Source organism: Haliotis rufescens, unplaced genomic scaffold, assembly GCF_023055435.1.
Source record: "Haliotis rufescens isolate VD_foot unplaced genomic scaffold, xgHalRufe1.0.p SCAF_11, whole genome shotgun sequence".
In the NCBI taxonomy this organism is placed as follows: Eukaryota; Metazoa; Mollusca; class Gastropoda; order Lepetellida; family Haliotidae; genus Haliotis; species Haliotis rufescens.
The window spans coordinates 35,458,104-35,485,406 of NW_025963791.1; the positions used below are offsets into that span (position 1 = coordinate 35,458,104).

General features: G+C 41.8%; 2 protein-coding genes across 2 annotated transcripts in view; one reads left to right on the forward strand and one right to left on the reverse strand.

Annotated features, from left to right (window-relative positions):
• Positions 1–693: 693 nt before the first annotated feature.
• LOC124152296 (protocadherin gamma-A4-like) lies at positions 694–22,777 on the forward strand. The gene is made up of 11 exons (XM_046525192.2): positions 694–847; positions 6,774–6,851; positions 7,429–7,589; positions 8,482–8,550; positions 13,470–13,562; positions 14,476–14,574; positions 14,804–14,917; positions 15,648–15,812; positions 18,325–18,445; positions 20,582–20,718; positions 22,291–22,777. The coding sequence occupies exons 1-11, from the start codon at positions 751–753 to the stop codon at positions 22,372–22,374; spliced, it is 1,218 nt and encodes a 405-aa protein (XP_046381148.2). The 5' UTR covers positions 694–750; the 3' UTR covers positions 22,375–22,777.
• A 719-nt stretch (positions 22,778–23,496) lies between these two features.
• The window catches only part of LOC124152265 (protocadherin Fat 4-like), a 107,266-nt gene continuing 103,459 nt past the window's right edge, over positions 23,497–27,303 (reverse strand). The window contains exons 76-78 of the mRNA XM_048392689.1: positions 26,616–26,819; positions 25,322–25,453; positions 23,497–23,832 (exon numbers count right to left, since the gene is read on the reverse strand). Coding sequence (XP_048248646.1) covers positions 23,635–23,832; positions 25,322–25,453; positions 26,616–26,819 — 534 coding nt within the window. The 3' untranslated portion in view covers positions 23,497–23,634. The remainder of the gene's footprint in view (positions 23,833–25,321; positions 25,454–26,615; positions 26,820–27,303) is intronic.

The window sequence follows — 27,303 nt, forward strand, 5'->3', positions numbered from 1 at the left end:
CCTGACCGCCCGGACATGAAGTGAACTATAGGTTGATATGGTATACTATACGTAATATACTACTCAAAAGAAGTTGCAGAAATCCTTTCTCATGTGACAAAAAATAATCTGACTGTGAATGTGAACCTTCAATCGCCTGACAAGGTACTTTGGAATTATTACAGGGAGCTGAGAAAAAGACATTCGAGTGCACACTGATCCAATTGGCAGGGTAGGAATGTTACTGCCCCTACTCATATTCAAGAGAAATTAGATTGGTTCGATGCACAAACGAACAAACTTTTATGTTGCGTGAACCGACGCTCATGAACGCATCACATGTGACGTCATAGATCCATGACTCGAGATGCACCATTTGTCTCGTGCAGGATTAACGTGTGAAGTTTTGTAATCACGTGCATCATATCACGATAAGAATAAAGACACACTGTGGTAACACTAACTGATTGTGAGTTTTGTCATTGAATGGTACACATTGGAAACATCTCTTCTCAATGTACACACGTCTCTATATGTGTCTATGGTTCGCGTTTCTTTTGGCGGTGAGTATATATCAAGTCAACCTGATAGGTGAGCGGTTCCTTGGCCCGCATACCCCATTATCTGCACTGTCGGTGACACAATGGTGTTAAGCTAACACAGCGTATCTCACCAGGGGAGGTATGTAGAAGTATATTTATGATCACACGTGACCTTTTTAACACATAAAGTATAATGGTCATTGAGGTCCGTTGAATAGCTTTCACTGGAATGAACATAATGAAATCACAGATCCAATGCATTTTGCTCCTCTCTTTACTGCTGATGTCCACAGTACAATGCGATCAGCAGAAGACACAAGTATACAGTGAGTATTCATGTTGTTTGAATTAAACCACAACCATAAGCCTCTTTATTGGGAGTCCTGGGGTTGAGTTTTCAAAATGTCGTGGTTGACGTGAGGAGGCCATTTCCAAATTTGAGGATCAGTGGACAAAATGATGTCCGATGAAATTCATTAATTTGACTTGGACCATACACTTATGTTCCCGTGTGTTTGTTCATGTGAATAACTGTCTTGCCTTTGCATGTGTTTGTGATGCGTACCGCCGGTTGGGCAAGATACACTCCCCTTTTCGTGAACACCTGGTATCAATACTATTTGATAGTGATTCATAAACATATGTTTATGATATAGTCGGAATCGTACGACGGACTCTGCTTATAACATAAGTTTCTTACGATGACGGAATGGTTTGTCACTGTTATTTCCCATACAGTATTACCGTAGTTCGTTTTTCATTAATGAAAGGGAACCAAACGGAAAACAACAATCAAATTTGATCCCCATTTAAGAGAGCTTTGGTCGCTAGGTCCTTAAATCAATTACCGATTATTAAACATCAATCCCCTCGTTTTGTCAGTCAGGATAAGCTGGTCATTGGATCGAATAACAGTTTGGACCCGACTATGACCCTTGGTTTCTTGGCGCCATTCGTTTTGGTGTTTACGTCTCTAGCATAGTAAACATCTTCGATCCTAGGAACCATCTCCTAGACTTATAACCTACATTTAATATCGTATCATTAAAGTCATATGCAGTGCGTTTGTGTTTGTGTGCGTGTATTCGCTTGTTTTTGTGTTTAACAGGCTAGTGTATTGACGAGGTCTCATCTACAGATTGACATAATTTTATATTATTATTGATCTTTATTATCTATACATGTACCTACATGTATCTATATGTACCTACATGTACAGTGTATCTATATAGATCTGCTCATACAGGCAGCAAAACACAAATGAGCAAAGGGTAGGCATTATCAAGATACTTCGACAGGAATGAGTAAGGATGTGTTGGTATGAGTGAGGATGTGTTGGTATGGTTAAGGATGTGTTTGTGTGAGTGAGGATGTGTTGGTAGTAGTAAGGATGTGTTTGTATGAGTGTGGATGTGTTGGTGAGATGAGGATGTGGTGGTATGGGTGAGGATGTGTTGGTATGAGTGAGGATGTGTTGGTATGAGTGTGGATGTGTTGGTGTGAGTGAGGATGTGTTGGTGTGAGTGAGGATGTGTTGGTATGAGTGAGGATGTGTTGGTATTAGTAAGGATGTGTTAGTATTAGTAAGGATGTGTTGGTATGAGTGATGATGTGTTGGTATGGGAAAGGATGAGTTGGTATGACTGAGGATGTGTTGGTATGAGTGAGGATGTGTTGGTATGAGTGTGGATGTGTTGGTGTGAGTGAGGATGTGTTGGTATGAGTTAGGATGTGTTGGTATGAGTGTGGATGTGTTGGTATGGTGAAGGATGTGTTGGTATGAGAGAGGATGTGTTGGTATGGTTAAGGATGTGTTTGTGTGAGTGAGGATGTGTTGGTATTAGTAAGGATGTGTTTGTATGAGTGTGGATGTGTTGGTGAGATGAGGATGTGGTGGTATGGGTGAGGATGTGTTGGTATGGTAAGGATGTGTTGGTATGAGTGAGGATGTGTTGGTATGAGTGAGGATGTGTTGGTATGAGTGTGGATGTGTTGGTGTGAGTGAGGATGTGTTGGTGTGAGTGAGGATGTGTTGGTATGAGTGAGGATGTGTTGGTATTAGTAAGGATGTGTTAGTATTAGTAAGGATGTGTTGGTATGAGTGATGATGTGTTGGTATGGGAAAGGATGAGTTGGTATGACTGAGGATGTGTTGGTATGAGTGAGGATGTGTTGGTGTGAGTGTGGATGTGTTGGTATGGTGAAGGATGTGTTGGTATGAGAGTGGATGTGTTGGAATGGTTAATGATGTGTTGGTATGAGTGAGGGTGTGTTGATATGAGTGTGGATGTGTTGATGTGAGTGAGGATGTGTTTGTGTGAGTGAGGATGTGTTGGTATTAGTAAGGATGTGTTGGTATTAGTAAGGATGTGTTGGTATGAGTGAGGATGTGTTGGTATGGGAAAGGATGTGTTGGTATGAGTGAGGATGTGTTGGTATGAGTGAGGATGTGTTGGTATGGTTAAGGATGTGTTGGTATGAGTGAGGATGTGTTGGTATGAGTGAGATTGTGTTGGTATTAGTAAGGATGTGTTGGTATGAGTGAGGATGTGTTGGTATGGTTAAGGATGTGTTGGTATGAGTGAGGATGTGTTGGTATGGGAAAGGATGTGTTGGTATGAGTAAGGATGTGTTGGTATGAGTGTGGATGTGTTGGTGTGAATGAGGATGTGTTGGTATGAGTGAGGATGTGTTGGTCTGAGTGTGGATGTGTTGGTGTGAGTGAGGATGTGTTGGTATGAGTGAGGATGTGTTGGTATGAGTGAGGATGTGTTGGTATGGTTAAGGATGTGTTGGTATGAGTGAGGATGTGTTGGTGTGAGTGAGGATGTGTTCGTGTGAGCGAGGATGTGTTGGTATCAGTGAGATTGTGTTGGTATTAGTAAGGATGTGTTGGTATGAGTGAGGATGTGTTGGTATGGTTAAGGATGTGTTGGTATAAATGAGGATGTGTTGGTGTGAGTGAGGATGTGTTGGTATGAGTGAGGATGTGTTGGTATAAGAAAGGATGTGTTGGTATGAGTGAGGATATGTTGGTGTGAGTGAGGATGTGTTGGTATGAGTAAGGATGTGTTAGTATTAGTAAGGATGTGTTGGTATAAGTGAGGATGTGTTGGTTTGAGTGAGGATGTGTTGGTATGAGTGTGGATGTGTTGGTATGAGTGTGGATGTGTTGCTGTGAGTGAGGATGTGTTGGTGTGAGTGAGGATGTGTTGGTATGAGTGAGGATGTGAGGATGTGTTGGTATGAGTGAGGATGTGTTGGTATGAGTGAGGAAGTGTTGGTATGAGTGAGGATGTGTCGGTTTGGTTAAGGATGTGTTGGTATGAGTGAGGATGTGTTGGTGTGAGTGAAGATGTGTTTGTATAAGTGAGGATGTGTTGGTATGAGTGAGGATGTGTTGGTATGGTTAAGGATGTGTTGGTATAAATGAGGATGTGTTGGTGTGAGTGAGTATGTGTTGGTATGAGTGAGGATGTGTTGGTATAAGTAAGGATGTGTTGGTATGAGTGAGGATATGTTGGTGTGAGTAAGGATGTGTTGGTATGAGTAAGGATGTGTTAGTATTAGTAAGGATGTGTTGGTATGAGTGAGGATGTGTTGGTATGGGTGAGGATGTGTTGGTATGGTTAAGGATGTGTTGGTATGAGTGAGGATGTGTTGGTATGGTTAAGGATGTGTTGGTATGAGTGAGGATGTGTTGGTATGAGTGAGGATATGTTGGTATGAGTGAGGATGTGTTGTTATGAGTGAGGATGTGTTGGTATGAGTGTGGATGTGTTGGTGAGATGAGGATGTGTTGGTATGAGTGAGGATGTGTGAGAATGGTTTGGGATGAGTGTGGATGCGTTGGGATGAGTGTGAATGCGTCGGGGTGAGTATGGATGGTGTTGGTATGAGTGAGGATATGTTGGTATGTTGGTATGTGTGATAATTTATGGGTATGAGTGTGAATGTGTTGGTATGTGTGGATGTATTGGTATGAGTGAGAATGTGTTGGTATGGTTAAGGATGTGTTTGTGTGAGTAAGGATGTGTTGGTATTAGTAAGGATGTGTTGGTATGAGTGTGGATGTGTTGGTGAGATGAGGATGTGTTGGTATGAGTGAGGATGTGTTGGTATGGTTAAGGATGTGTTGGTATGAGTGAGGATGTGTTGGTGTGAGTGAGGATGTGTTGGTGTGAGTAAGGATGTGTTTGTGTGAGTGAGGATGTGTTGGTATGAGTGAGGATATGTTGGTGTGAGTGAGGATGTGTTGGTATGAGTAAGGATGTGTTAGTATTAGTAAGGATGTGTTGGTATGAGTGAGGATGTGTTGGTATGAGTGAGGATGTGTTGGTATGGTTAAGGATGTGTTGGTATGAGTGAGGATGTGTTGGTATGGTTAAGGATGTGTTGGTATGGTTAAGGATGTGTTGGTATTGGTAAGGATGTGTTGGTATGAGTGAGGATGTGTTGATATGGTTAAGGATGTGTTGGTATGAGTGAGAATGTGTTGGTATGAGTGAGGATGTGTTGGTATGAGTGAGGATGTGTTGATATGTGTGAGGATGTGTTGGTATGAGTGAGGATGTGTTGGTGAGATGAGGATGTGTTGGTATGAGTGAGGATGTGTTGGTATGGTTAAGGATGTGTTGGTATGAGTGAGGATGTGTTGGTATGAGTGAGGATGTGTTTGTATGGTTAAGGATGTGTTGGTATGAGTGAGGATGTGTTGGTATGAGTGTGGATGTATTTGAGTGAGTGAGAGTGTGTTGGTATGAATGAGAATGGTTTGGGATGAGTGTGGATGCGTTGGGATGAGTGTGAATGCGTCGGGGTGAGTATGGATGGTGTTGGTATGAGTGAGGATATGTTGGTATGTTGGTATGTGTGAAAATTTATGGGTATGAGTGTGAATGTGTTGGTATGTGTGGATGTATTGGTATGAGTGAGAATGTTTTGGTATGGTTAAGGATGTGTTTGTGTGAGTAAGGATGTGTTGGTATTAGTAAGGATGTGTTGGTATGAGTGTAGATGTGTTGGTGAGATGAGGATGTGTTGGTATGAGTGAGGATGTGTTGGTATGGTTAAGGATGTGTTGGTATGAGTGAGGATGTGTTGGTGTGAGTGAGGATGTGTTGGTATGAGTGAGGATGTGTTTGTGTGAGTGAGGATGTGTTGGTATGAGTGAGGATATGTTGGTGTGAGTGAGGATGTGTTGGTATGAGTAAGGATGTGTTAGTATTAGTAAGAATGTGTTGGTATGAGTGAGGATGTGTTGGTATGAGTAAGGATGTGTTGGTATGGTTAAGGATGTGTTGGTATGAGTGAGGATGTGTTGGTATGGTTAAGGATGTGTTGGTATTGGTAAGGATGTGTTGGTATGAGTGAGGATGTGTTTATATGGTTAAGGATGTGTTGATATGAGTGAGGATGTGTTGGTATGAGTGAGGATGTGTTGGTATGAGTGAGGATGTGTTGATATGAGTGAGGATGTGTTGGTATGAGTGAGGATTTGTTGGTGAGATGAGGATGTGTTGATATGAGTGAGGATGTGTTGGTATGGTTAAGGATGTGTTGGTATGAGTGAGGATGTGTTTGTATGAGTGAGGATGTGTTTGTATGGTTAAGGATGTGTTGGTATGAGTGAGGATGTGTTGGTATGAGTGTGGATGCGTTGGGATGAGTGTGAATGCGTCGGGGTGAGTATGGATGGTGTTGGTATGAGTGAGGATATGTTGGTATGTTGGTATGTGTGATAATTTATGGGTATGAGTGTGAATGTGTTGGTATGTGTGGATGTATTGGTATGAGTGAGAATGTGTTAGTATGAGTGTGAATGTTTCGGTATAAGTAAGGATGTGTTGGTATGAGTAAAGATGTGTTGGTATGAGTGAGGATATGTTGGTATGTTGGTGTGAGTGTGAATGTGTTGGTATGAGTAAGAATGTGTTGGTATGTGTGGATGTGTTGGTATGAGTGTGAATGTTTTGGTAGGAGTGTGAATGTGTTGGTATGAGTAAGGATGTGTTGGTATGTGTGGATGTGTTGGTATGAGTGAGAATATGTTGGTTTGTGTGAGAATGTATGTGTATGAATGATGATATGTTGGTTTGAGTGAGGATGTGTTGGTAAGAGTGAGGATGTGAGGGGGATGGGGGTGGGGGCACACGTGTTACCGTAGTGATGTACAGAACTTGTAGTACAAGCTTACTTCTCGATCTTCTATGCGGGACAGATGCAGGAAACTGTATTATCATATTATTCCAGCATCCTGCAGCCAGCTCTCGGCCATTGGGACATTACGAACTTCCGTTCCAGAATCTAATTCCTTGCAGGAAATTGAAAGTACGTATAACTGTGTCTGCTTTCAAACGCTTATCTAATTTTGTCAGACCCGTTGTGATTGCGGAATTGATGTTTTCCCTAGCAAACTTACTATGCTGGTCGCATGAGGCGTTGTTTAATGTCATCGTACCCCGACAGTGTTGATCGTTGCTCATGATATCAATCACTGGATGGTTGATTCAGACTCGCCGTTGCAGACCGCCGTCATACCGCTGCAATAGTATTGAGTGCGACGTTGAACAACTAACAATTTGAAAGAAGTACAAGTATCGTTAATTTCTTCTATTTAGACAATCCATGTCAGACTAAATGGCATCGCTGATTCATGCTCTGGGGATGCTTTGGATATGTTCAATAAGGCATTATCCGACAATAAAAGATATTATTAAAAATAACAATTGTGACAACAAAATATTCGAGAGAAGCTTCGAAAAATCGTTATTTTACAAGTTGCAAAGAAATTAAACACACTTCATTCCCACTTTGATCCTGAACAAGATGACCAGCATGGTCTGCAAGATGACATGACCGTCCATTGTGAATGATTTCTCCGTGTTGTTGTGCAATGTGTATCTAGGCAACAAACAACGCTATGATGTAGATCTGGGAATAACTACCAATAACGACCTGACATTCACGCACATTAACCCGTACTTCAACCTGACCAGGGCACCACGGACAGATGGACAAACAGGAAGCACGTGGCACCTACAGGTGGTCCGTCCACTGGACAGAGAGGTAAACAAATGTAGTGCAACTTTGTAAGGTTGCAGTTTTTGGCTTGTGCAACATTCTGCTTGCATCTTTTGGTCTTAACACTTGGTCTCTGTACTGCACAGTGTTCAGGTTTCCCTGTATAATCACCTTATCAGTCTTCTGATCTCCACAAATACCGCCCCACATCATGACACATCCCCCGTTGAATGGATGGACCTCTCGAATACACGCCGGAGCCAAACGTTCCCCTCTGCGTCGATTAACTCGTTCTCTGCCGTCATTTCGAAACAAGTTAAACCGACTTTCATCAGTAAACAGCACTCGACGCCAATTTCTCAGTTGTCCTCGGAAAGGACGATACTTTCGGATTCCAGCAGCACGAAGTCGTTGTAGTACTGTACGTTGGCTAATGGGATGTCCCAACGACGTTGCTGCCGTTCGCCGTGGCCGTTACAAATCTGTTTCGCAGGTGAATGAGCCGCATCTGACCGTCTTCCAGTGGTGTCGTCACTCGGGGTCGTCCGGTTCTAGGCCTGTCCTGTGTCCTCCCTGGATGCCTGTACCGTTGAATCAGCCTGGCCACTGTCAGTGGTGTACAACCAAACCTTCTGGCAATTTGGACCTGTGTTGCCCCCATTTCGGCCATATCTTTATCATTTATACAGCTAACATGCACGTGCAGTTTATGCCATAAGCGGGAAACCTGTTTCACCATTTTTTTGTCACCGCACGAGCGCCGTCAAAGGTGGCGCGTTCGGGTGAGCTGTTTTTTGGTACCTGTTCCTGGGCAGTCATATTCCCAATACCCACTTTCCACTAGTTATCGCGGTTTTTAGGAAAATTACAAATTGCCAACCTATACTTTCTTTTGCCGCTTAGTTTATTTCTAATCAACTTGCTATCGTTCTTGCAGGGTGCTACCCCACTGGAAAATAAGAATGTGATTGAATACACTCTGAAATGTACCGCAAACCATATCACGGTAAGCTTTAGACAGTACGTACATAAATGTGAATGAATAAAAGCATGAATGCATGAACGAACGAACGAACGAACGAAGAAAGAACGAAAGAACGAATGGATGTTTTTATTTCCTCAACTTGTTTCGGAGAGTGTCATGCATTTGTAATCATGTTAATACAGCAAATACCACATATTTACATAGCATGTTCCTGGTATGAGATATGTTACTGTCTATAGATAGATCATTGATCTTAGGTTCCAGGTGGGTATGTCTCTTGATACAGATGATATGTATTCAGCTGTGGATTATAGTGAGTGAGTGAGTTGGGTTTAACGCCGCTTTTAACATTATTACAGTCATATCGCGGCGTGTCAGCTTAATGTGGGAGGAAAGCCCGAAGTGATGCAGGTTTCAGACGTTTACCACTTCGGTGAAACCCACGAGCACGGGTAAGGTGCTGACAAACCTAGAAACATAATTGGGGCGAACCGGGATTCGAACCCACAATTATAGGTTTCTGGCATGCTCAAGGGACGCAACTCTGCACAGCGAATCGCGGCGCCTTAGACGACTGGGCTACCCGTGCCCCCCTGTGGATTATAACACCTGGCAATGTCACAATTTTAACCTCATTATCTGTACAGTCTTCAATGTATTGCTGTAGGTTTAGAGTCAAATAGATGCTCACACTTTTCCCTGTTCCCTGCATCAGCTGAAGGTGTCTCACATAGCAGTTGGTGTTTTATTGTGTCATCGCACATTACGCACTGCCCAGGGTGCCGTTGTACAAAGCGATCTTAGGTGATGTAACTCCCATACCTTAACATTGACTAACGACAGCTGTAGCGCTGAGCTTGTTTGTACAACGGCACCCAGGTGATATTGCCAGTAGATAAAAGCCTAGTTGGCATATCATATATGTTACACTATTCCAGTCCACGTGCTTCAACCTTACTGTTGTTTATTTTCACATCGGTTAAATTAGGGTGATCGTGCAGACATCTGTGTCAATGCAATGATCAGTTTCATGTTCTTTTATCTTGATATTTACGGTATTGTTCCACACATCCTTGGATGGGAACTGTTCCACTGTAGTCCATTATTCATGTCTTTATTACAATGGGGGGCACGGGTGGCCCAGTCGTCTAAGGCGCCGATTTTCGCTGTGCAGAGTTACGTCCCTTGGGCACGCCAGAAACCTATCATTGTGGGTTCGAATCCCGGTTCGCCCCGATTATGTTTCTAGGTTTGTCAGCACCATACCCGTGGGTTTCACCGAAGAGGTAAACGTCTGAGACCTGCATCACTTTGGGCTTTCCTCCCACTTTAAGCTGACACGCCGTGATATAACTGGAATACTGTTAAAAGTGGCGTTAAACCCAACTCATTAACCTTATTACAGTGATCTGATCATGTGTGACATATGTATTTTTGTGACTGCCTGTAACATATTGAGCACACATATTGAACACTTTTTCAAGGTATATAATTAGGTGATTACTGATGCATAGCCTCCCAAGGAACGTCAGCTTCATTTTGTATATACCTTCATAGCGGACGAACCTAGAGTCTGAATAGTTGCAACGATCGGAGATCTTAAATGAAAATTGTTTACAGTGCGATGGAGAGCTGAAGTTTTTCAAGGTTTTTGTATTGCTGTACTGGTTGCCGTTGTACAAAACAACCTGAGCGCTACGACTGTCGTAAGCCTATGTTAGGATATGGGAGTTACGATCATCTTGGTAGTAGTAGTGGTTTATTTCAGTAAATCAGGCCACAGGCCCATTTTACAATATATATTCAAGCATTCAAACATGTTGCGCCACAAGTGCATGTAGTAATATCAAGACTAATCAGTACAAGGGTATCTGAGACCATATACATATGGTGGTAGAATTAGTAGTTTATATAATGGACAACTGTTGCTCCTCATTGTAAGAGCAAAGAATGTAAACTTGGCAAGAGTATTGATTGTGAAAGCATTACTGGTGGTAAATAAAACTTTACATTTATGCTCTGATGGAGATGTATAATAATAACTTGGCAGAACGTTTCTTCTAAGATCGTCATAAAACGGACAAACTAAACAAACATGGTATTCTGTTTCTACATTTGGAATGATACAAAATGGACAAAGCTTTTTTTTTAAGTCTTTCACATTTTGGAATACCTAACTTTCTACACTGTGATACCATAAGATCACTGCTCGACGTGAGAAACTGTGAGAGAGTAATCCTAAATGCAGCAATATTCACAACACTTAAATAATTTTCATATTCATTTTATAGCTTAATTGGTTTATACAAATATAATGAAGATAATTTGTCAAAAGATTCAAAGAGACACTGGTTATCAATATCAATACATCTTGTTCTAAAAGAGGATATAAATGAATGAATACAAGAAACTGACTGTCTATTCCAAATTTCACCATATCCAAAGGAAAATAACAGAATTTTAACTTTCAGTGCCCAGCAATCTAGACCCTTTTCTGCCCGGTCATACTGGTACACATACGTGTGATACAAAATACTGTTTTCGTTCTGAGTTAATAAACGCAGCCAGTACTTAACAATTTTCAGATGTTGATTTACTTTTAACGAGTATCTCCCAAGTTCAGCTCTTGCTACAACATTAGGAAAAGTTCTTCTCAGTTTCAAAATAAGCTTGCAGAATTTATCATGAACATTTACAATATCTTTAGAGGGATGAAATCCACTTATCTCTGAGCCATATATTAATATGGGCAGTACTTTAACATAAAAAATACGAAGTAACATTTTCAGGGGAAGTTTGTGAAAATTGTACATATGTGATTGTAACAATAATATTACCTTCCAAGCTTGTTGGGATAATATCTTTTGAGTTTTAAACCAGGAACCCGAGCTAGAAAAGTGTACTCCAAGATATTTATAACTGGGGACTATCTCAAGAGGGCTGACATTAAGAAAAAACTTTTCATAGCTTTTAAGCCTATCTGCCTTACGAAAAATAATGATTTTACTCTTGGTAAAATTAACTCTTAATTGCCACTTATTGCAATAATCCACCAACTTATCTAAACGTTTTTGTAACCCGAGAACAGTGCTATCAAATTGGATAATGTCATCTGCAAATAAGAGTATAAAGAGATCCAGCAAGTCTAAATTAACACAGTATTGCTTATCCACACTCAAAAACTGTACTATATCATTTACAAAAAATGAAAATAGGAAAGGTGACAACTGGCAACCTTGCCGTACACCAAAAGGACAGTCAAAGAAGGGAGTACATCTATTGTTAACCAAAACACATGACTTCACATTTTGATACATATCATTCAAAAGTCTAAACATTTTCCCCTTTACATTACCAATCCACAATTTATAAAATAAAGATGGTCTATGAACAGAGTCGAAGGCTACTTTCAAATCTATAAAAGCACAATAAAGTCTACCTTTATATAATGATAAGTATTTCTGTATGATAGTATCAATTACAAAAAAACATTATCTACCGTTTGAAAACCTTTTCTAACCCCTGACTGTTCAGGAATAATAATTTTTTTATTTTCAGCCCATTTAGAAAGTCTAGTGCACAGAATTTTAGAAAAGATTTTACTCGAGACTTCGAGTAAAGTGATTGGTCTGAAGCCAATGGGAAGCCATTGTACCCCGGGGCTTTTCCACAGTGCATACTGGAGATTGCATCCTGTATATCAGACATAGTAATGTCATAGTCAAGTTCATTATCAATATCAGTAGTTGCATCAATGAGATTGTCAGTTATACCTGTAATGAAATCATTTACATGAACATAAAAATCAAGTGAGTATGGATCATGGTTTGTTCCACTAAACAGTTCTTTATAATGTTCAATCCACGCAAGTGGTGTAATGTTTATTAATTGTGATTTTGTTTTTAGTCTCAATAACGACCAAAAAAGTTTCACATTATTAGATTGGAGTAATTGTTCCAGTTTGTTTACAAACACATGTGTCGAGACAGCTGACTTGCGCGAGCAGAGTTCCTTGTAGTGTTTACGTGCAGAAATGTAGGTCAGCCGGTCGCATGCCTCGTTGCTTGCATGAAATGCACGCAGCAATTGACGAGCTGTCAATCTTGCCAGCAAACATTCCTCATCGAACCAGTCACAATGTTTTTTGTCCAGTTCTAGCTCTTACACGGTTTTCTAAATTTAACACAGCAATTTTCAAGAGTGTTCTGAAAACAGTTAAAAGCATTATCTACATCATTGTTAATGAATTGATTTGATCATCTTGGTGCTGAGATCGCTTTGTACAACGCCACCCTGGACGACAGTTCAAAAGAGAAGAAGGCACTGGAATTATTAATCTACGCCATATGCTCACACAACAGCATGGGATCAGACAACCTGCTCTTTGTCCAATATCTCTCTCAGGGAATACCAATTATGTCTTGCCTCATTGATTTTCACATAATAACAGAAGATGCATTTTTTTTTCTTGGTTTCATGCCATACATATAAGTCCCCTGTGAAGATCGTGTTTGAATTTATCTTTAGAAATCCATGCTTGTGTGGGGATGCGATACTAACGGGATCGGGTTGTAAGGCTCGCTGACTTAGCTTGGTTGATGCATGTCATCATATCCCAATTGTGTAGATCGATGCTCATGATGTCAATCCCTTGATTGTGTGGTCCAGATTCGATTATTTACAGACCGCAAATATATATTTATATATGTTTCTTGTTTAACGTCGCACGAGAGAGAGAGAGAGAGATAGAGCGAGAGAGAGAGAGAGAGAGAGAGAGAGAGAGAGAGAGAGGCTCTAAACAGACAAAACAGATCATATTTAGTTTCCATTTAGTTTAACATATGCAGTTTTAACTCCTACTGTCTTGGTGGCTATTGTTGGTAGCTGACAGTACCTTACACGGAATCCTTCATGTACATTAACATGTTTCGTTTTGCAAGGTCTACTTTCTATTGTTGAGAGTCAATGTTGCTGACGTCAACGACTGCAGCCCTGTTTTCATCAACGTGCCATACAGTTTCAGCATCAACGAGGTAACACTGCAACACCATCCTTGAAATATCATATAGACAGGATTGTCTTGTCCATATCAACTTTTTTATTCCTTTATTGTATCAAGAAAATGTGACCCTTCTGGATAAGTAAACTACGGTTATACCGAACTCGAAGGGACCACTAGTCGTAAGTTCGTAATAACCGTAGTTCGTTATATGCGTATGAACAGCATTTATACAACAAATGGTCGTTATAAGCGTGTTCGTTTTAAACGTAGTTTACTGTACCAGCATCTGGACGAAAAACGGTACATTTTAAGGAAAACGAGAAGTTGAAATCCAGAAGACAACACTGAAAATCTGTAGAATATTCCTGTACAATTCTCGACGATCCTAAATTAGCAATCCTGCGACGGGTTAACAGTTTCTGTCCGATTGACCATCAGTTATCAGGCAAATATGCATTCGTATTTGCAAGATGGCAACACAACTAGAGAGAACAGTTACATCGCGATTTATGGAATCAAAAACACTTTAAGAATGCACCTAAAATATCTATATATAATAACAGCGAACTCCTGGTGTATAGGCACACTTAGTAAACTGCATGATTTTTTATCTTGAACCATCGTGTCTGTTTAATTTCTACTGGTCGTGGTCTCTGAATGTCAATTAAATATTAAAATGCGTGTTTATCCTGTTCTTCGCAATCATTAACAACATTCGGTGCATAATGTGTTTTTTTAAAAACCATTCGGGAAACAACCAAGCCCGTTGGTCATATAGTAACAAATCTTGCCATTTTAATGTAAGAACTATTTTGTGCTTGCGTGCGTGCGTGCGTGCGTGCGTGCGTGCGTGCGTGCGTGCGTGTGTGCTTGCATGGCTTGAAAAAGATTGGTGGTATAAGAAACAAAGTATTTGAGTCTAAGAGAGACATACATTATTTCAGCTCACCCCGATTGGCACAACCGTTTTCTCCGCAATAACTGCCACAGACCGTGACATGGGTGACAATGGACGGATCACGTACCACATAAGACCTGGATCGGTATGTTGGGATGAACAACTGCTAAATCAGAACCAAGCATTTCTTCACTTTTCAGTGTTTCGTAGGCGACAGTATTTTTTAAAACGGTGGTCATGTTAAAGAAATATCATTGTTGGTATTTTTGTAAATTATTCTGAAGGATATAGCGGTTGTCACACTATTATATTGCTTGACAATAGGGTCTCCCATAGATATTGTGTGTCTCACTACCGAATGTTCTTCTTCTCAGAATAGCGGGGCCGACCTGTTCTCGCTACCTGACCCCAACGTTGGAGTGGTTACCCTCAAGTCCACGCTTGACTTTACCAAACACGACCATGTTGTCTTGGAGGTCGAAGCACGGGTACACAAACTACTAGTTTCAGTGGATCAATTTCAGTCAGTTAAACATTATCATGGTTGCCTTGGGGTGGAAATGCCTGTCTGAGTGAATAAGCCAAGCGTCGTATAAGTTCATTTTAATGCTTTCAGCAGAATCACCCGGTGAAGATCCGGATTAGAATTGGTCTTCAGCATCCCATGTTTGTCTTAAGACTAACTGGATCGGGTGTCCAGGCTCCCTGACTTGGTTGATGCATGTCATCGTATCCCAATTGCGTAGATCGATGTTCATGACGTCAATCACAGGATTGATTACATACCGACGTCTTATAGCTGGGATATTGATAAGTGCGGCGGTAAACAGCCAATAAACAAAATATTTGGCACAATCATGTCATTGAAATGTGAAGAGTGAGTGAGTGAATCAGCTTGGTCCACGATTAACAGTATTTCAACAAAATCTCAAAATGATTCGCGGTTTGTTTTATATATAAACGTGGTACTAAGCGTCTCTGGCATACAAGGATATCATTGTCTGTCAATGTCCATGTCAAATGTATCTCCATGTACTGCTGTTTAATGTTGGTTGTTTCAGGTCATAGCCATAAACGGCTTAGAACTTTTAGTTGTCACACATGCTTCATGCTTCGTGAGATAATCATTATATAAAAGTAAATGTATTTGTATTAACATGTACAATGCAATTTGTTTATTTTATGCTGAAATTATTCGTTGAAACTTTAACTTGATAGGACAACCCTTCGACTGGCTATTCTCATTACGCCTACACAGCGATCAACGTCAATATCGTGGACGGGGACGACCAAGGCCCTCAGTTTATCTACCCATCCTGCATCAAAGAGGATGGGATATGCTTCAACCCAAGTTACACCGCTACCATTACTGCCGGCGTCACTGTATGTACCGACATCTGTTGTACCGATAACATATGTTAAAAATATTCACCTGTAACGACTTGCCTGGAATTATGTAAACAGGCAAAAGAAAAGATACACCCTAGCTTGATGGTGTCTATAACTGAAAAAAAGAAAGAAATATTTTTTCAATGGTGATGCATTTGTTATGGGTATTATAGCTATGTCTTGGCCTGAACTTTGCAGAGTTTCGGCGACTGTCTTCAGCGTAGTAATGTAAAAAAGATTTTTTGGATTCATTCGTCAAACTTTTCGTGTACTTTCGTTTGAGTTTACGATCAGCCTTTTCACATTTATTAGATGACTTACACATCGCCATCTTATAGCGCTCGGGTGAGGTGAGGTGAAATTGGGTTTAACGTCGCGTCCAAGATTATTGCACTAATATAGCGACGTGCATGCACGTGTGTGTGTGTGTGTGGCTGCTTGTACTAGGCCGGACTGATGCCGATTTATAGTGCTAGCCCACTGAGATACCATGCCGCAGTTTAACATGAATACCCCACTCAGACACAGTATACTGACTCCGAGCCGACCAGTCCTTGTTTTACCCCCTTAATGCCGAGCGCCAGACAGGTTAACAACAAGTACCATCTTTTAACGTCTTTTGGTATGACGCGGCCGGGGATCGAACCCCGGACCTTCCGCTCTCCGGGCGGACGCTCTACCACTAGACCACGGAGGCAGTCTATAGCGCTCGGGTGACTTGGCTGATTGTGCGTCAAGTCGATTATTTTCCGTCCGTGCGATATTACTGATCGCGGCCTCGATCAACACTCACTTCACTACATATCGGGCGGTGGGGTGGCCTTTCGATAAAGTGTTAGCTCACCACTCCGGAGGACCGGGTTCGATACCCACATGGGTACAATAAGTATATCCCTCTCTTGATGACCAATATATTATTGTTATCAGCGGCGTAGAATCAGTCCCGTACTTCACTGAACAATGAGAGCACAAGCCACTTTCAGCCCACATGTACAAGCGGTCACGAGTGACTATCTTCATTCATAACTGTGTTATACATTCAAAGATAATGCCGTAAATCAAGTCAGATGCTGTGACGATAAACTCGACTGTTAGTTTTATTTGAAAAACATGTCCGATTCCTATTGCTTAATCAAAGGTAGGGGGCACGGGTGGCCCAGTCGTCTAAGGCGCCGCGATTCGCTGTGCAGAGTTGCGTCCCTTGGGCACGCCAGAAACCTATGATTGTGGGATCGAATCCCGGTTCGCCCCGATTATGTTTCTAGGTTTGTCAGCACCATACCCGTGCTCGTGGGTTTCACCGAAGTGGTAACGTCTAAGACCTGCATCACTTCGGGCTTTCTTCCCACATTAATCTGACACGCCGTGATATGACTGGAATCCTGTTAAAAACGGCGTTAAACCCAACTCACTCACTCACTAAGCAAAGGTATGGTCGCCTATTAGAAGATCTGAAATTCAAGTGACACCCAACACTAAGCGGTTCCTACGTCAGTTATTTGAAGCCCTGTACATGGTACAAACTGTTTTACAGACATAACCAAACACATGTATTGTAAACTGCAGAGACACGCTGCAACGATGTGTTTTATAGAACGTGATGAGATGTATATGCCGTTCGTGCTTTCACCGATAAGCATTTCTAATACTGGTTCTGCCATTATCTCCCGATTGTACCGGTGTTGTCTGCAACCTACTGGTTAAGTAAGGCCTGAACAATGCCAAATCACCCATCGCATTCGCCATCTGCAAATAACCTTCTTTAAAAAAGTAAACAATTTACGGAATTTTCAATTTACTGAGTTTAGTTGGATCATCTGGCCGCGTCATCCACAAAGATGATAAAAGATACTCTGCCTGGCGTTCGGTTTTACGGGGATAAAACAAGGACCTGTCGGCTCGGAGTCTCTGTATCCGAGTGGGATATCCATGTTAAACTGCCGCATGGTATCTCAGTGGGAGGGGGAACGGGCGACCAAGTCGTCTAAGGCGCCAAGATTCGCTGTGCAGAGTTGCGTCCCTTGGGCACGCCAGAAACCTATGATTGTTGGTTCGAATCCCGGTTCGCCCCGATTATGTTTCTAGGTTTGTCAGCACCATACACGTGCTCGTGGGTTTCACCGAAGTGGTAAACGTCTGAGACCTGCATCACTTCGGGCTTTCCTCCCACATTAAGCTGACACGCCGCGATATAACTGGAATCCTGTTAAAAGCGGCGTTAAACCCAACTCACTCACTCACTATCTCAGTGGACTAGCACAACAAAACAGGAATGAGAACAGGCATGAAAACAGCAGCCACACACACATGCATACATGTCCCTATTTAAGTGAACTAATCTTGAACGCGACAATAAACTTCATTTCACCTTCAAGCCACCATTTTAGAAAGAAAAATTTAATTAAAAATATATCAACGATAATATCAATATGCCGTCAAAGTAAAACGCATTTTAGTTCCTGAATGATCAGCTGATAATGAACTTGTATTTATCTTTTAAATTCAGCATGGCGAGCTGCACGTGCTGCCAGATCCTGTCGACACTGACAACCCGCACAACCCAGTCGTGATCTCGGCCAGGGACAGGGACACGTTAAACATGCCACTCACCTTCTCGATCGTACAGAGTAAGTCAAAGCGTCTTGTGAAACTCCAGTTGAATGTAGTTACATGTTCTTGTATGTATGCCTCGCGTATTGGACGAAAACGGAAACCATGGCGATGTAGTATGATGTCACTCTCAACCTGCTACCGCCGAATAAAGCAGCTGGGATTGTATACACCCCAGGGAGCTGAGAATGAATTTCGGATGCACACAGAACCATTGACCGGGGTTATAATGCAGCGCTTTGAGCATGCTTTAGGCGTAGATATGGCGCAATACAGATATGAACATTCTTCTTCTTCTTCTTCTTCTTCTTAAAATGTACAGATTAACATAAAAAAATGCAGCAAAGAGGGTTTGGGTGATCCTGGCACAGTCAGGCTGGTTAGGCTCATCATCAGCTCAGGGCCCTTGCCCCCTCTATACCAAGTCCAGACAGCAAATGAGACTTCTCCCAGGAAGCGCTGCCTAGTCAAACCGACCCAGAATTTTTCGGAGAATGTGAAGACTGCAGCCTACGGTTTTACCCAGAAGGGCAGCAAACCCGGGTACTCTCCCAATGTCAGTCAACAGATTGGGAGGTACCAAACCTAAGGGACCGAGAACAATAAGGAGTCGGGCAACTTGGTTCTTGGGATGCAAGCGTAACGTTTCGAAAGCGAGATCCTTATATTTGCCATGTTTTTCCTGAATCTTGTCAATCACATTAGTGTCAAAGGGGACAGAAACTTCAATGATATAAATGATTTCATTGGATTGATAAAAAAAAGAACAAGATCAGGTTTGTTGGCCTGGATAGGTCTGAGTCTGTATACGGGCATATTCCAAAGAATTTTGAATTTATCATTTTCCATGACGCCCTCTACACGCCCTCTCCATGACGGTCGTACAATGGATGGACCTCTGTATCAAAACCACAAGCATGGCGAAGACGGTAATAAAGGGATCGAGACATTCCCTCATGTCGCTTAAGATTCTGTGTTTGTGCCAAAGCTGGGCAGCTACAGACAATGTGTTGGACAGGCTTATTAAATTCATTGCATGACCTACATTTCACATTTACATTTTTTATGCAAAATTACACACTGAAGGATTCGAGTGGGAAGTACCAGTAGTAGTAGTAGTAGTAGTAGTAGAAGAATCATTATTAAAATTATTATTAGTTGTAGTCGTCGGAATCGTACAACAGACTCTGCTTTTAATGCTTTTGTCGCTTATATGTTCAATATTTATTCATGACACATTTTTATGGATAGCAATTCAGTCTAAATATATTTATTATAAATGTCTCGTCACGACATGGCTGAAATATTGCCGATATGACGTTAAATTTCACTCCCTCAGCCACTATGGACAGCAACTACTATTCTTATACGTGTCAGAGCTACCTCTTGCTCCTTCATCTGAGTCTCCTTTGTATAAGAAAAAGAAGCTGCTCTCCACACAAAAATGTCATGTGTTCATGTTCTCCCAAGTTCTAAATGCCTATGAAAGACTTTGTTCTAGATTTAAATATTTAAACTCAGTTTCTGCGAAACCGATCGGAGTGAGTGAGTGAGTTGGGTTTAACGCCGCTTTTAACAGTATTCCAGTTATATCACGGCGTGTCAGCTTAATGTGGGAGGAAAGCCCGAAGAGATGCAGTCCTCAGACGTTTACCACTTCGGTGAAACCCACGAGCACGGGTATGGTGCTGACAAACCTAGAAACATAATCGGGGCGAACCGGGATTCGAACCCACAATCATAGGTTTCTGGCGTGCCCAAGGGACGCAACTCTGCACAGCGAATCGCGGCGCCTTAGACGACTGGGCCACTCGTGCCCCCGAAACCGATCGGAAGAAATAAAACAATTTGATCCACATTTATAAAGTTTTGGTCGCAAGGTCCTTTAATCAATTACCGGTAATTAAACAACACCCCCCTCGTTTTGTCAGTCAGGAAAAGCTGGTCATTGGATCGAATAACACGTTCGACCCGACTATGATCCTTGGTTTCCTGGCGCCATTCCTTTGGGGGTTTACGTCTTTTACGTGTACACATCTGTGACATGTTGGGCTTTCCGTCCCTATTGAGTTCACATGCCGTGATACAGCCAGACATGTAATGGGAGTTATGGCAACAGTATGCAGTGTGACATTGGGCCTGCTTCACTTCAGCCGAACCCGAGGGGTACGCCAGCTACTTCAGCATCGCCACAAGGAAGGCAGCTGGGGCAACATACACTGGCATCCTACACATGACGTCCCCCCTCCCAGCCCCTGCTAACATGACACAGCTGAGGGTCCTGATCAAGGTGAGTAGTTCAGTAGTGGTATGATTCAAGACTGGGTGGAGGGGCGTGGTTCGGTCATGGCATATGAGAGAGAGAGAGAGAGAGAGAGAGAGAGAGAGAGAGAGAGAGAGAGAGACTGAGTAAGAGTAAGAGTGAGAGAGTAAGAAAGAGATAAGAGATAAGATAGAGTAAAAGAGAGAGAGATAAGAGAAAGAGTAAGAGACGGCTGAGAGAGAGTAAGAGAGAGAGCAAGAGTGGAAGACGGTGAGATTAAGAGACTGTTAAGAGAGAGAGAGCAAGAGAGAGAGTAAGAGAGTAAGAGAGATAAGAGTAAGAGTAAGAGAGAGTTATGAGAGAGAGTAAGAGATAGGAGAGAGAGTAAGAGTAAGAGAGAGCTGTGAGAGAGAGAGAGAGAGAGAGAGAGAGAGAGAGAGAGAGCACATCTCGTATCATACACAAGTATCAGGCCACGAACAAGGTCAATGTTTCACCATGGCCAGCCCTTTCAACCAACTTCTCATCCATAGACCATCTGGACCAGAACATAATACGCCGCTATTCTCCAATGGACAGAAAACAGATAGTATAGGGAGGGGGAGCAATACCTGATGACGCCAAACGAACTGTCCGACGTCGTGCGCACATCTCCATGTTACACGTGTAGGCCATACACATTATTGGCTCATTGGCGTTCATTTTGTGACAGTAATGATCATGTTAACTCACATGTCGTCCTGAGTGGAAACTGTGAAATCGCCCATTTTACCCCCAGTGCTGTGTGGGATCTGTGATGTTGAGACGTGATGGTCAATTGTGTGTATATCAGAGTTTTATATCTCAACAAATGATTATGCTTTCGTAATATATTAACATCAACATGATGTTGGTGTACTTATGATCGTCAATTTAAATGTGATTCCCTGCATTATTCCAACATTATTGTCTCCAACATACAATTACGATGGTCATATTGGCAAAATAAATAGTCGTGTCATAATTCAGTTACGAATCCACCCGGGGGTACGGGTGGCCCAGGCGTCTAAGGCGCCGCGGTTCGCTGTGCAGAGTTGCGTACCTTGGGCACGCCAGAAACCTATGATTGTTGGTTCGAATCCCGGTTCGCCCCGATTATGTTTCTAGGTTTGTCAGCACCATACCCGTGCCCGTGGGTTTCACCGAAGTGGTAAACGTCTGAGACCTGCATCACTTCGGGCTCTCCTCCCACATTAAGCTGACACGCCGTGATATAACTGGAATACTGTTAAAAGCGGCGTAAAACCCAACTCACTCACTCACTCACCCAAAACCTCAAAACTGGTTAGCATGGGTGCGAAGTAACCCCTTTTTAAAGCTTATATTGTGCAACCTTTCGACATTACTTTTCAAAGATCACTTTTTAAGCATATTTTTAGGGGTAAATACACATTAGAACATTGAGAAGTTACCTCTCTGTCCAAGCTGAACCAAATAAATACATGAATCTAATAAACATAGAAATGAATTCAAATTTTGTGAAAATAATTATCTCACATTTACCGAGTATTTTCACTGGTGTCTGCCTACTTTCATTGGTTAGATCTGTTTTCCTTACAGGCAACGGAAACCTCTGAAAAGCGGCACTACGAGCGAGCCATCGTCTATATCAACGTTAAACCCTCTTCGCCTCTGATTGGGTGACCACAACATTAAGCACCAGTAGAGATGGGGGATTCATTTCCTGTGACTTGTTTTCTCGGAGAGTCCCGTTGCTCGCATGAACTGTGATAATTTGCCTCATGTGCTGTGAATGGAACAATCAAAACCACAACCGTTTGTTTTCGGTAAACATTTAATCACATATCTTCTCAACTGTATTTGATGAGTCACGCAGCTGAAATCTATACATAGTGTATGTACATCAAATCGAAATAAAATACACACGTAAAATTAAAAAAATATAAAATAGCAAAATATATCAGATTTGAGCAATTTCATTTGTCAATAATTGTCTATGTCAATATACCAGTATAAGAGACATGATTGACAGCAATAAAGTTGGTGAACGATAACCTTTCCACTTCATTCTTGAGATGAAACAAGATCACTCAAAAGAGAGCGTTCCAGTAATATCATGTGTTTTTCATGATAAAATCTCATCCACCCAGGCTGTGTCCGGGTGTGTTGCATAATTGTATACATTTCAATTCCTAGGCATAAGCTGTTGGAGACTTTGAGACGGAAGCCTTTTAGGGCCATTTGTTTTCTTGAAATTTCGAGATACTAACTTGAAATTTCAAGCTAATGAGCAACCTCGGAATGAGTTAAAATCTTGAAATTTCAAGATAATGAGCAACCTCGGAATGAGTTGAAATCTTGAAATTTCAGCTTAGTATGGATCTTGAAATTTCCTCATAACATCTTGAAATTTCAAGTTAGTATCATGAAGTTTCAAGGGAAACAAATGTCCTTAAATGGCTTCCGTAACGATGTGAGAACATGATTTTGTTTACAATCTATACTTATATTTGTAATATATATAATACAACACAATAAACTAAACATGTGCTTTGAGGTCAAGGGATTTAAATAAAGTTCAAAATAGTACTTGCGATAAAAAATAATTTTGTCATTCTAAATGTTACACCATTAACTAAATAATACTGAAACCTTACCAAAATCGCTTTCATCACTATTTTTATTCAAATAAAAAGAATAAGCGCCAGTGAATTATAAAGTATTTCTTTGATCAGTACATGTGTTACACTATGACATAACAACACAACCATTTTACCATTTAAACCTGTTTTCAGGGAAATATACCTCTGCCTGTATTTAAATGGAATGCACTAACGGTGGCTGTTCCACCAACGTAACTACATGTATTTACATCATGTGATATAATTACTCGACGGCAAGGACGGCAGATTCTTATAACACAGTCTAAAATATTACTGATATTTATATATACTTCATGAATAAAACGAGTAGTATGGTAGGTAGATATCGGGCCAGCCTACTAGCGGTACACGCCCACGTTCCACTCGTGGGTTTGTTACAGTCACACGTGCTCGCGGGGGGCGGGGTCTTGATGACACTGACTGTCAGGGACACCGTGGCAGACCGCCTGAGGGCCGTGTCTCTCTCACTAACCGTCACCTGTATTAAACCAAAATCGGGAATAAGTTGGATTTGAAATCAAGCAGAATTCTTCTGGCAACATCCTCTAGAAAATCCTGACAAATATAAATTTGCATGTCGTTGGCAGGTAGACGACAAGGAATCGCCATTACACCATTCCTAAATCTTCAGTATAATGTGGCCCATCATAGGACTGTTTTTTTCCTGATGATGACGACTCGATTGTTTATTTCTTTGTTTACCAAATTTGATGCCACTGACGCAATGACGAATAGTCGTAACAATAATCGTACTTCAATAACTTTCCTAGCCGGTCAATCAGTTTCCTAACTGGTCAATAAGTTTTCTAACCGGTCTATCAGTTTCCTAACTGGACAATCAGTTTTCTAACCGGTCTATCAGTTTCCTAACTGGTCAATAAATTTCCTAACTGGTCAGTGAGGTTCCTAACTTATCTATCAGTGTCATAACTGGTCTATCAGTTTTCTAACTGGTCAATCAGTTTCCTAACTTGTCTATATGTGTCATACCTGGTCAATCAGTTTCCTAACTGGTCTATCAGTGTCATACCTGGTGAATCAGTTTCCTAACTGGTCTATCAGTTTCCTAGCTGGTCAATCAGTTTTCTAACCGGTCTATCAGTTTCCGAACTGGTAAATCAGTTTCCTAACTGGTCAATAAGTTTCCTAACTTGTCTATCAGTGTCATAACTGGTCTATCAGTGTCATAACTGGTCAGTCAGTTTCCTAACTGGTCCATCAGTTTCCTAACTGGTCAATACGTTTCCTAAATGGTCCATCAGTTTCCTAACTGGTCAGGCAGTTTCAAATGAGGAAGAAAATCAAAGTGATACAGCTGTCCGTGCTCATGATGGATGGAAAAGGAAGCGGACTTTATCATCTAAATTAGAAAAGTCTCGCGACCAATACAAAAAGAGAAATATTCATGGAATCGGAGTCTAAACCTTATTAGGCACCGGCGAAAACGAACACATGACTGACTGGACTATCACATCAAAGAAAACTGCACATAACCAGGAAAGTAAGTATTCGATACGGAAGGAGAGCAGCGCTCCAATGCCCATGCGTGCAGAGGCACACAATAACCCGGATGAGGACAGGTTTGCTGATGAATGGTGGATGAACGGGACTGTAGGCATCTTTAAACAGTATTTTAGATTTAATTAATTTGTCAAGAGACACCACGAATGGATTATACACATTAAGTAAGGATAAGATATATGGATGAAGAACTTGTTTATAACAATTAGGAGCGATGTTTTGGTGTAGGTTCCAACACCGTTATCAAGCAAGTGATAACGGTGTTGGAACTTACACCACAACGTCGCTCCTAATTGTAATAAACAAGTTCTTCATCCATATATCTTATCCTTACATAGTACTCCAACTTCTAAATGCCTCTTAAAGAGGTTACACACTTTTCCCATTGAAGGAATCAAACCGGGATCTCTGCTTCACCCCAGAGAGAGGATATGTGTGAGACTTGCCTGGAAGGTATATCTGTTCTTGGTGTCGTAGTCTAGTGTCCTGGCCAGTCGGATGTAACCATCTGGATCCACACTGAAGCTGTCTGTGCCCTGCACTGAACTCACGTAGTTCTGCACAGGGTCACCGAGCACCTGGAACACAGAACAGAGGTGAGGTGAGGTTTAATGGGGGTTCAACGTCGACTTCAAGATTATTGCACTTATTTTGCGAGGTGAATGCACGTGTGTGTGTGTGTGCGTGCGTGCGTGCGTGCGTGCGTGCGTGCGTGCGTGCGTGAGTGTGTGTTTGCGCGTGTGTATGCTTGCACTGGTCAGGACTAATGCAGGTTTTATACTGCTAGCCTACCGAGATACCATGCCACAGTTTAACATGAATATCCCAATCAGACACAGTATACTGACTCCGAGCTGACCAGTCCTTGCTTGAGCCCTTAATGCCGAGTGCCAGGCAGGCAAGTAACATCTTTAAACGTCGTTTGGTGTGACATGGCTTGGGATTGAACTAGAGACCTTCCATTCTCCGGGTAGACACTCCGCCCACTAGACCACAGAGGTGGTGTACTGAACGTAGAGGGACTCTATGAGTGAATGAGGCAGTGGGTAGGTGATTGGAAGAGGTGTAAGTTGGCGTGAGGGGGGAAGGTGAGTGAGTGGGTTGGATCACTGTTCTGTGCATGCTGATTAGGGTGTCTTAGAATTGAAATACCCGACCTCGAAATAGTAACAAAAAAAAAGAAAATAACCACAGGGAATAAGAGTTACGTCCCTTGAAATGATGGCGTCTATTTTTTGTACTAACAGTGATGTGATAAATGTAAAAAGAGGTACGTTTATTTATAAGGTGTTTGTTTACTGAATTTGGACGACTGTCTAAAAAAAATTCAACGTTTTATACAGGGCAACTAAATTCAAAAGAAATATTCTGCCGCATGACGAGTTATAATTAACGATCACACAATCATAGCCACCCGCCTCCCTCAAAAACTTGCGTGGATCGATGCTCATGATATTAATCACCGGTTTGTCTGGTCCAGATTCGATTATTTACAGACCGCCGTCATATTGCGGGAATATTGCTGAGTGCGGCGTTAAACAACAAACCAACCAACCCTCCAAAACATCCCACCTCACCTAATCTTATATGTGGTTATGACAAGACTCAGTTTAGAACAAATATGTGAAAACAATTGACAATTAGGCTTTCTCAACGTCACAAGGTTAAATCAGTGTCACGAAGTCACGTGACTTGAAGAAGTCCAAGGTCACATAGCAAATGGGGTCCGGTGCTACTTACAACATCCTGGTCACTGTATGTCAATCTCATCGCGTTTTGAAGAGGGCTGTCTTTCACGAAGAAAGAGGTTTCCGCGTCTTCCCTGATGTATCCTGTGAAACTATTGGTTGAACTTCCAATGATAGGAGGATTGTCATTGGATGATCCAATCGTCACATAGACGAGGGCTATTGCAGACATTCCAACTGACGATCTTTCCCTGGCCTGTTGATAAGATCATTCAATTTCAGACCAGAAACAGACGTGTATGCTATCAGCGATTGTGTAACTTGGGTGTGACGCCGCTTCTCTGCACTTTAATGTCACGCATGTGCAGGTTGAATCTGTTAACTGCTTGGTTAAACCCGCATGCGCATGGGTGCTTACAAAACCAAGGAATCATAATAAAGGCTAATTGGGAATTCTGGCCCTACCACAGGATATTTGCACAGCTTTTGGCGCACCCCTGCACACAACATTAAGTTGGTGGTTGGTTCGTTGTTTAACGCCGCATTTAGCACTATTCAGGCTATATGACGGCGGCCTGTAAATAATCGAGTCTGGACCAGACAATCCAGTGATTGATATCATGAGCATCGATCTACAATTGGGATCGATGACATGCAACAACCAAGTCAGCGAGCCTGACCACCCGATCCCGTTAGTCGCCTCTTACGACAAGCTTAGTAGCCTTTTACAGCAAGCATGG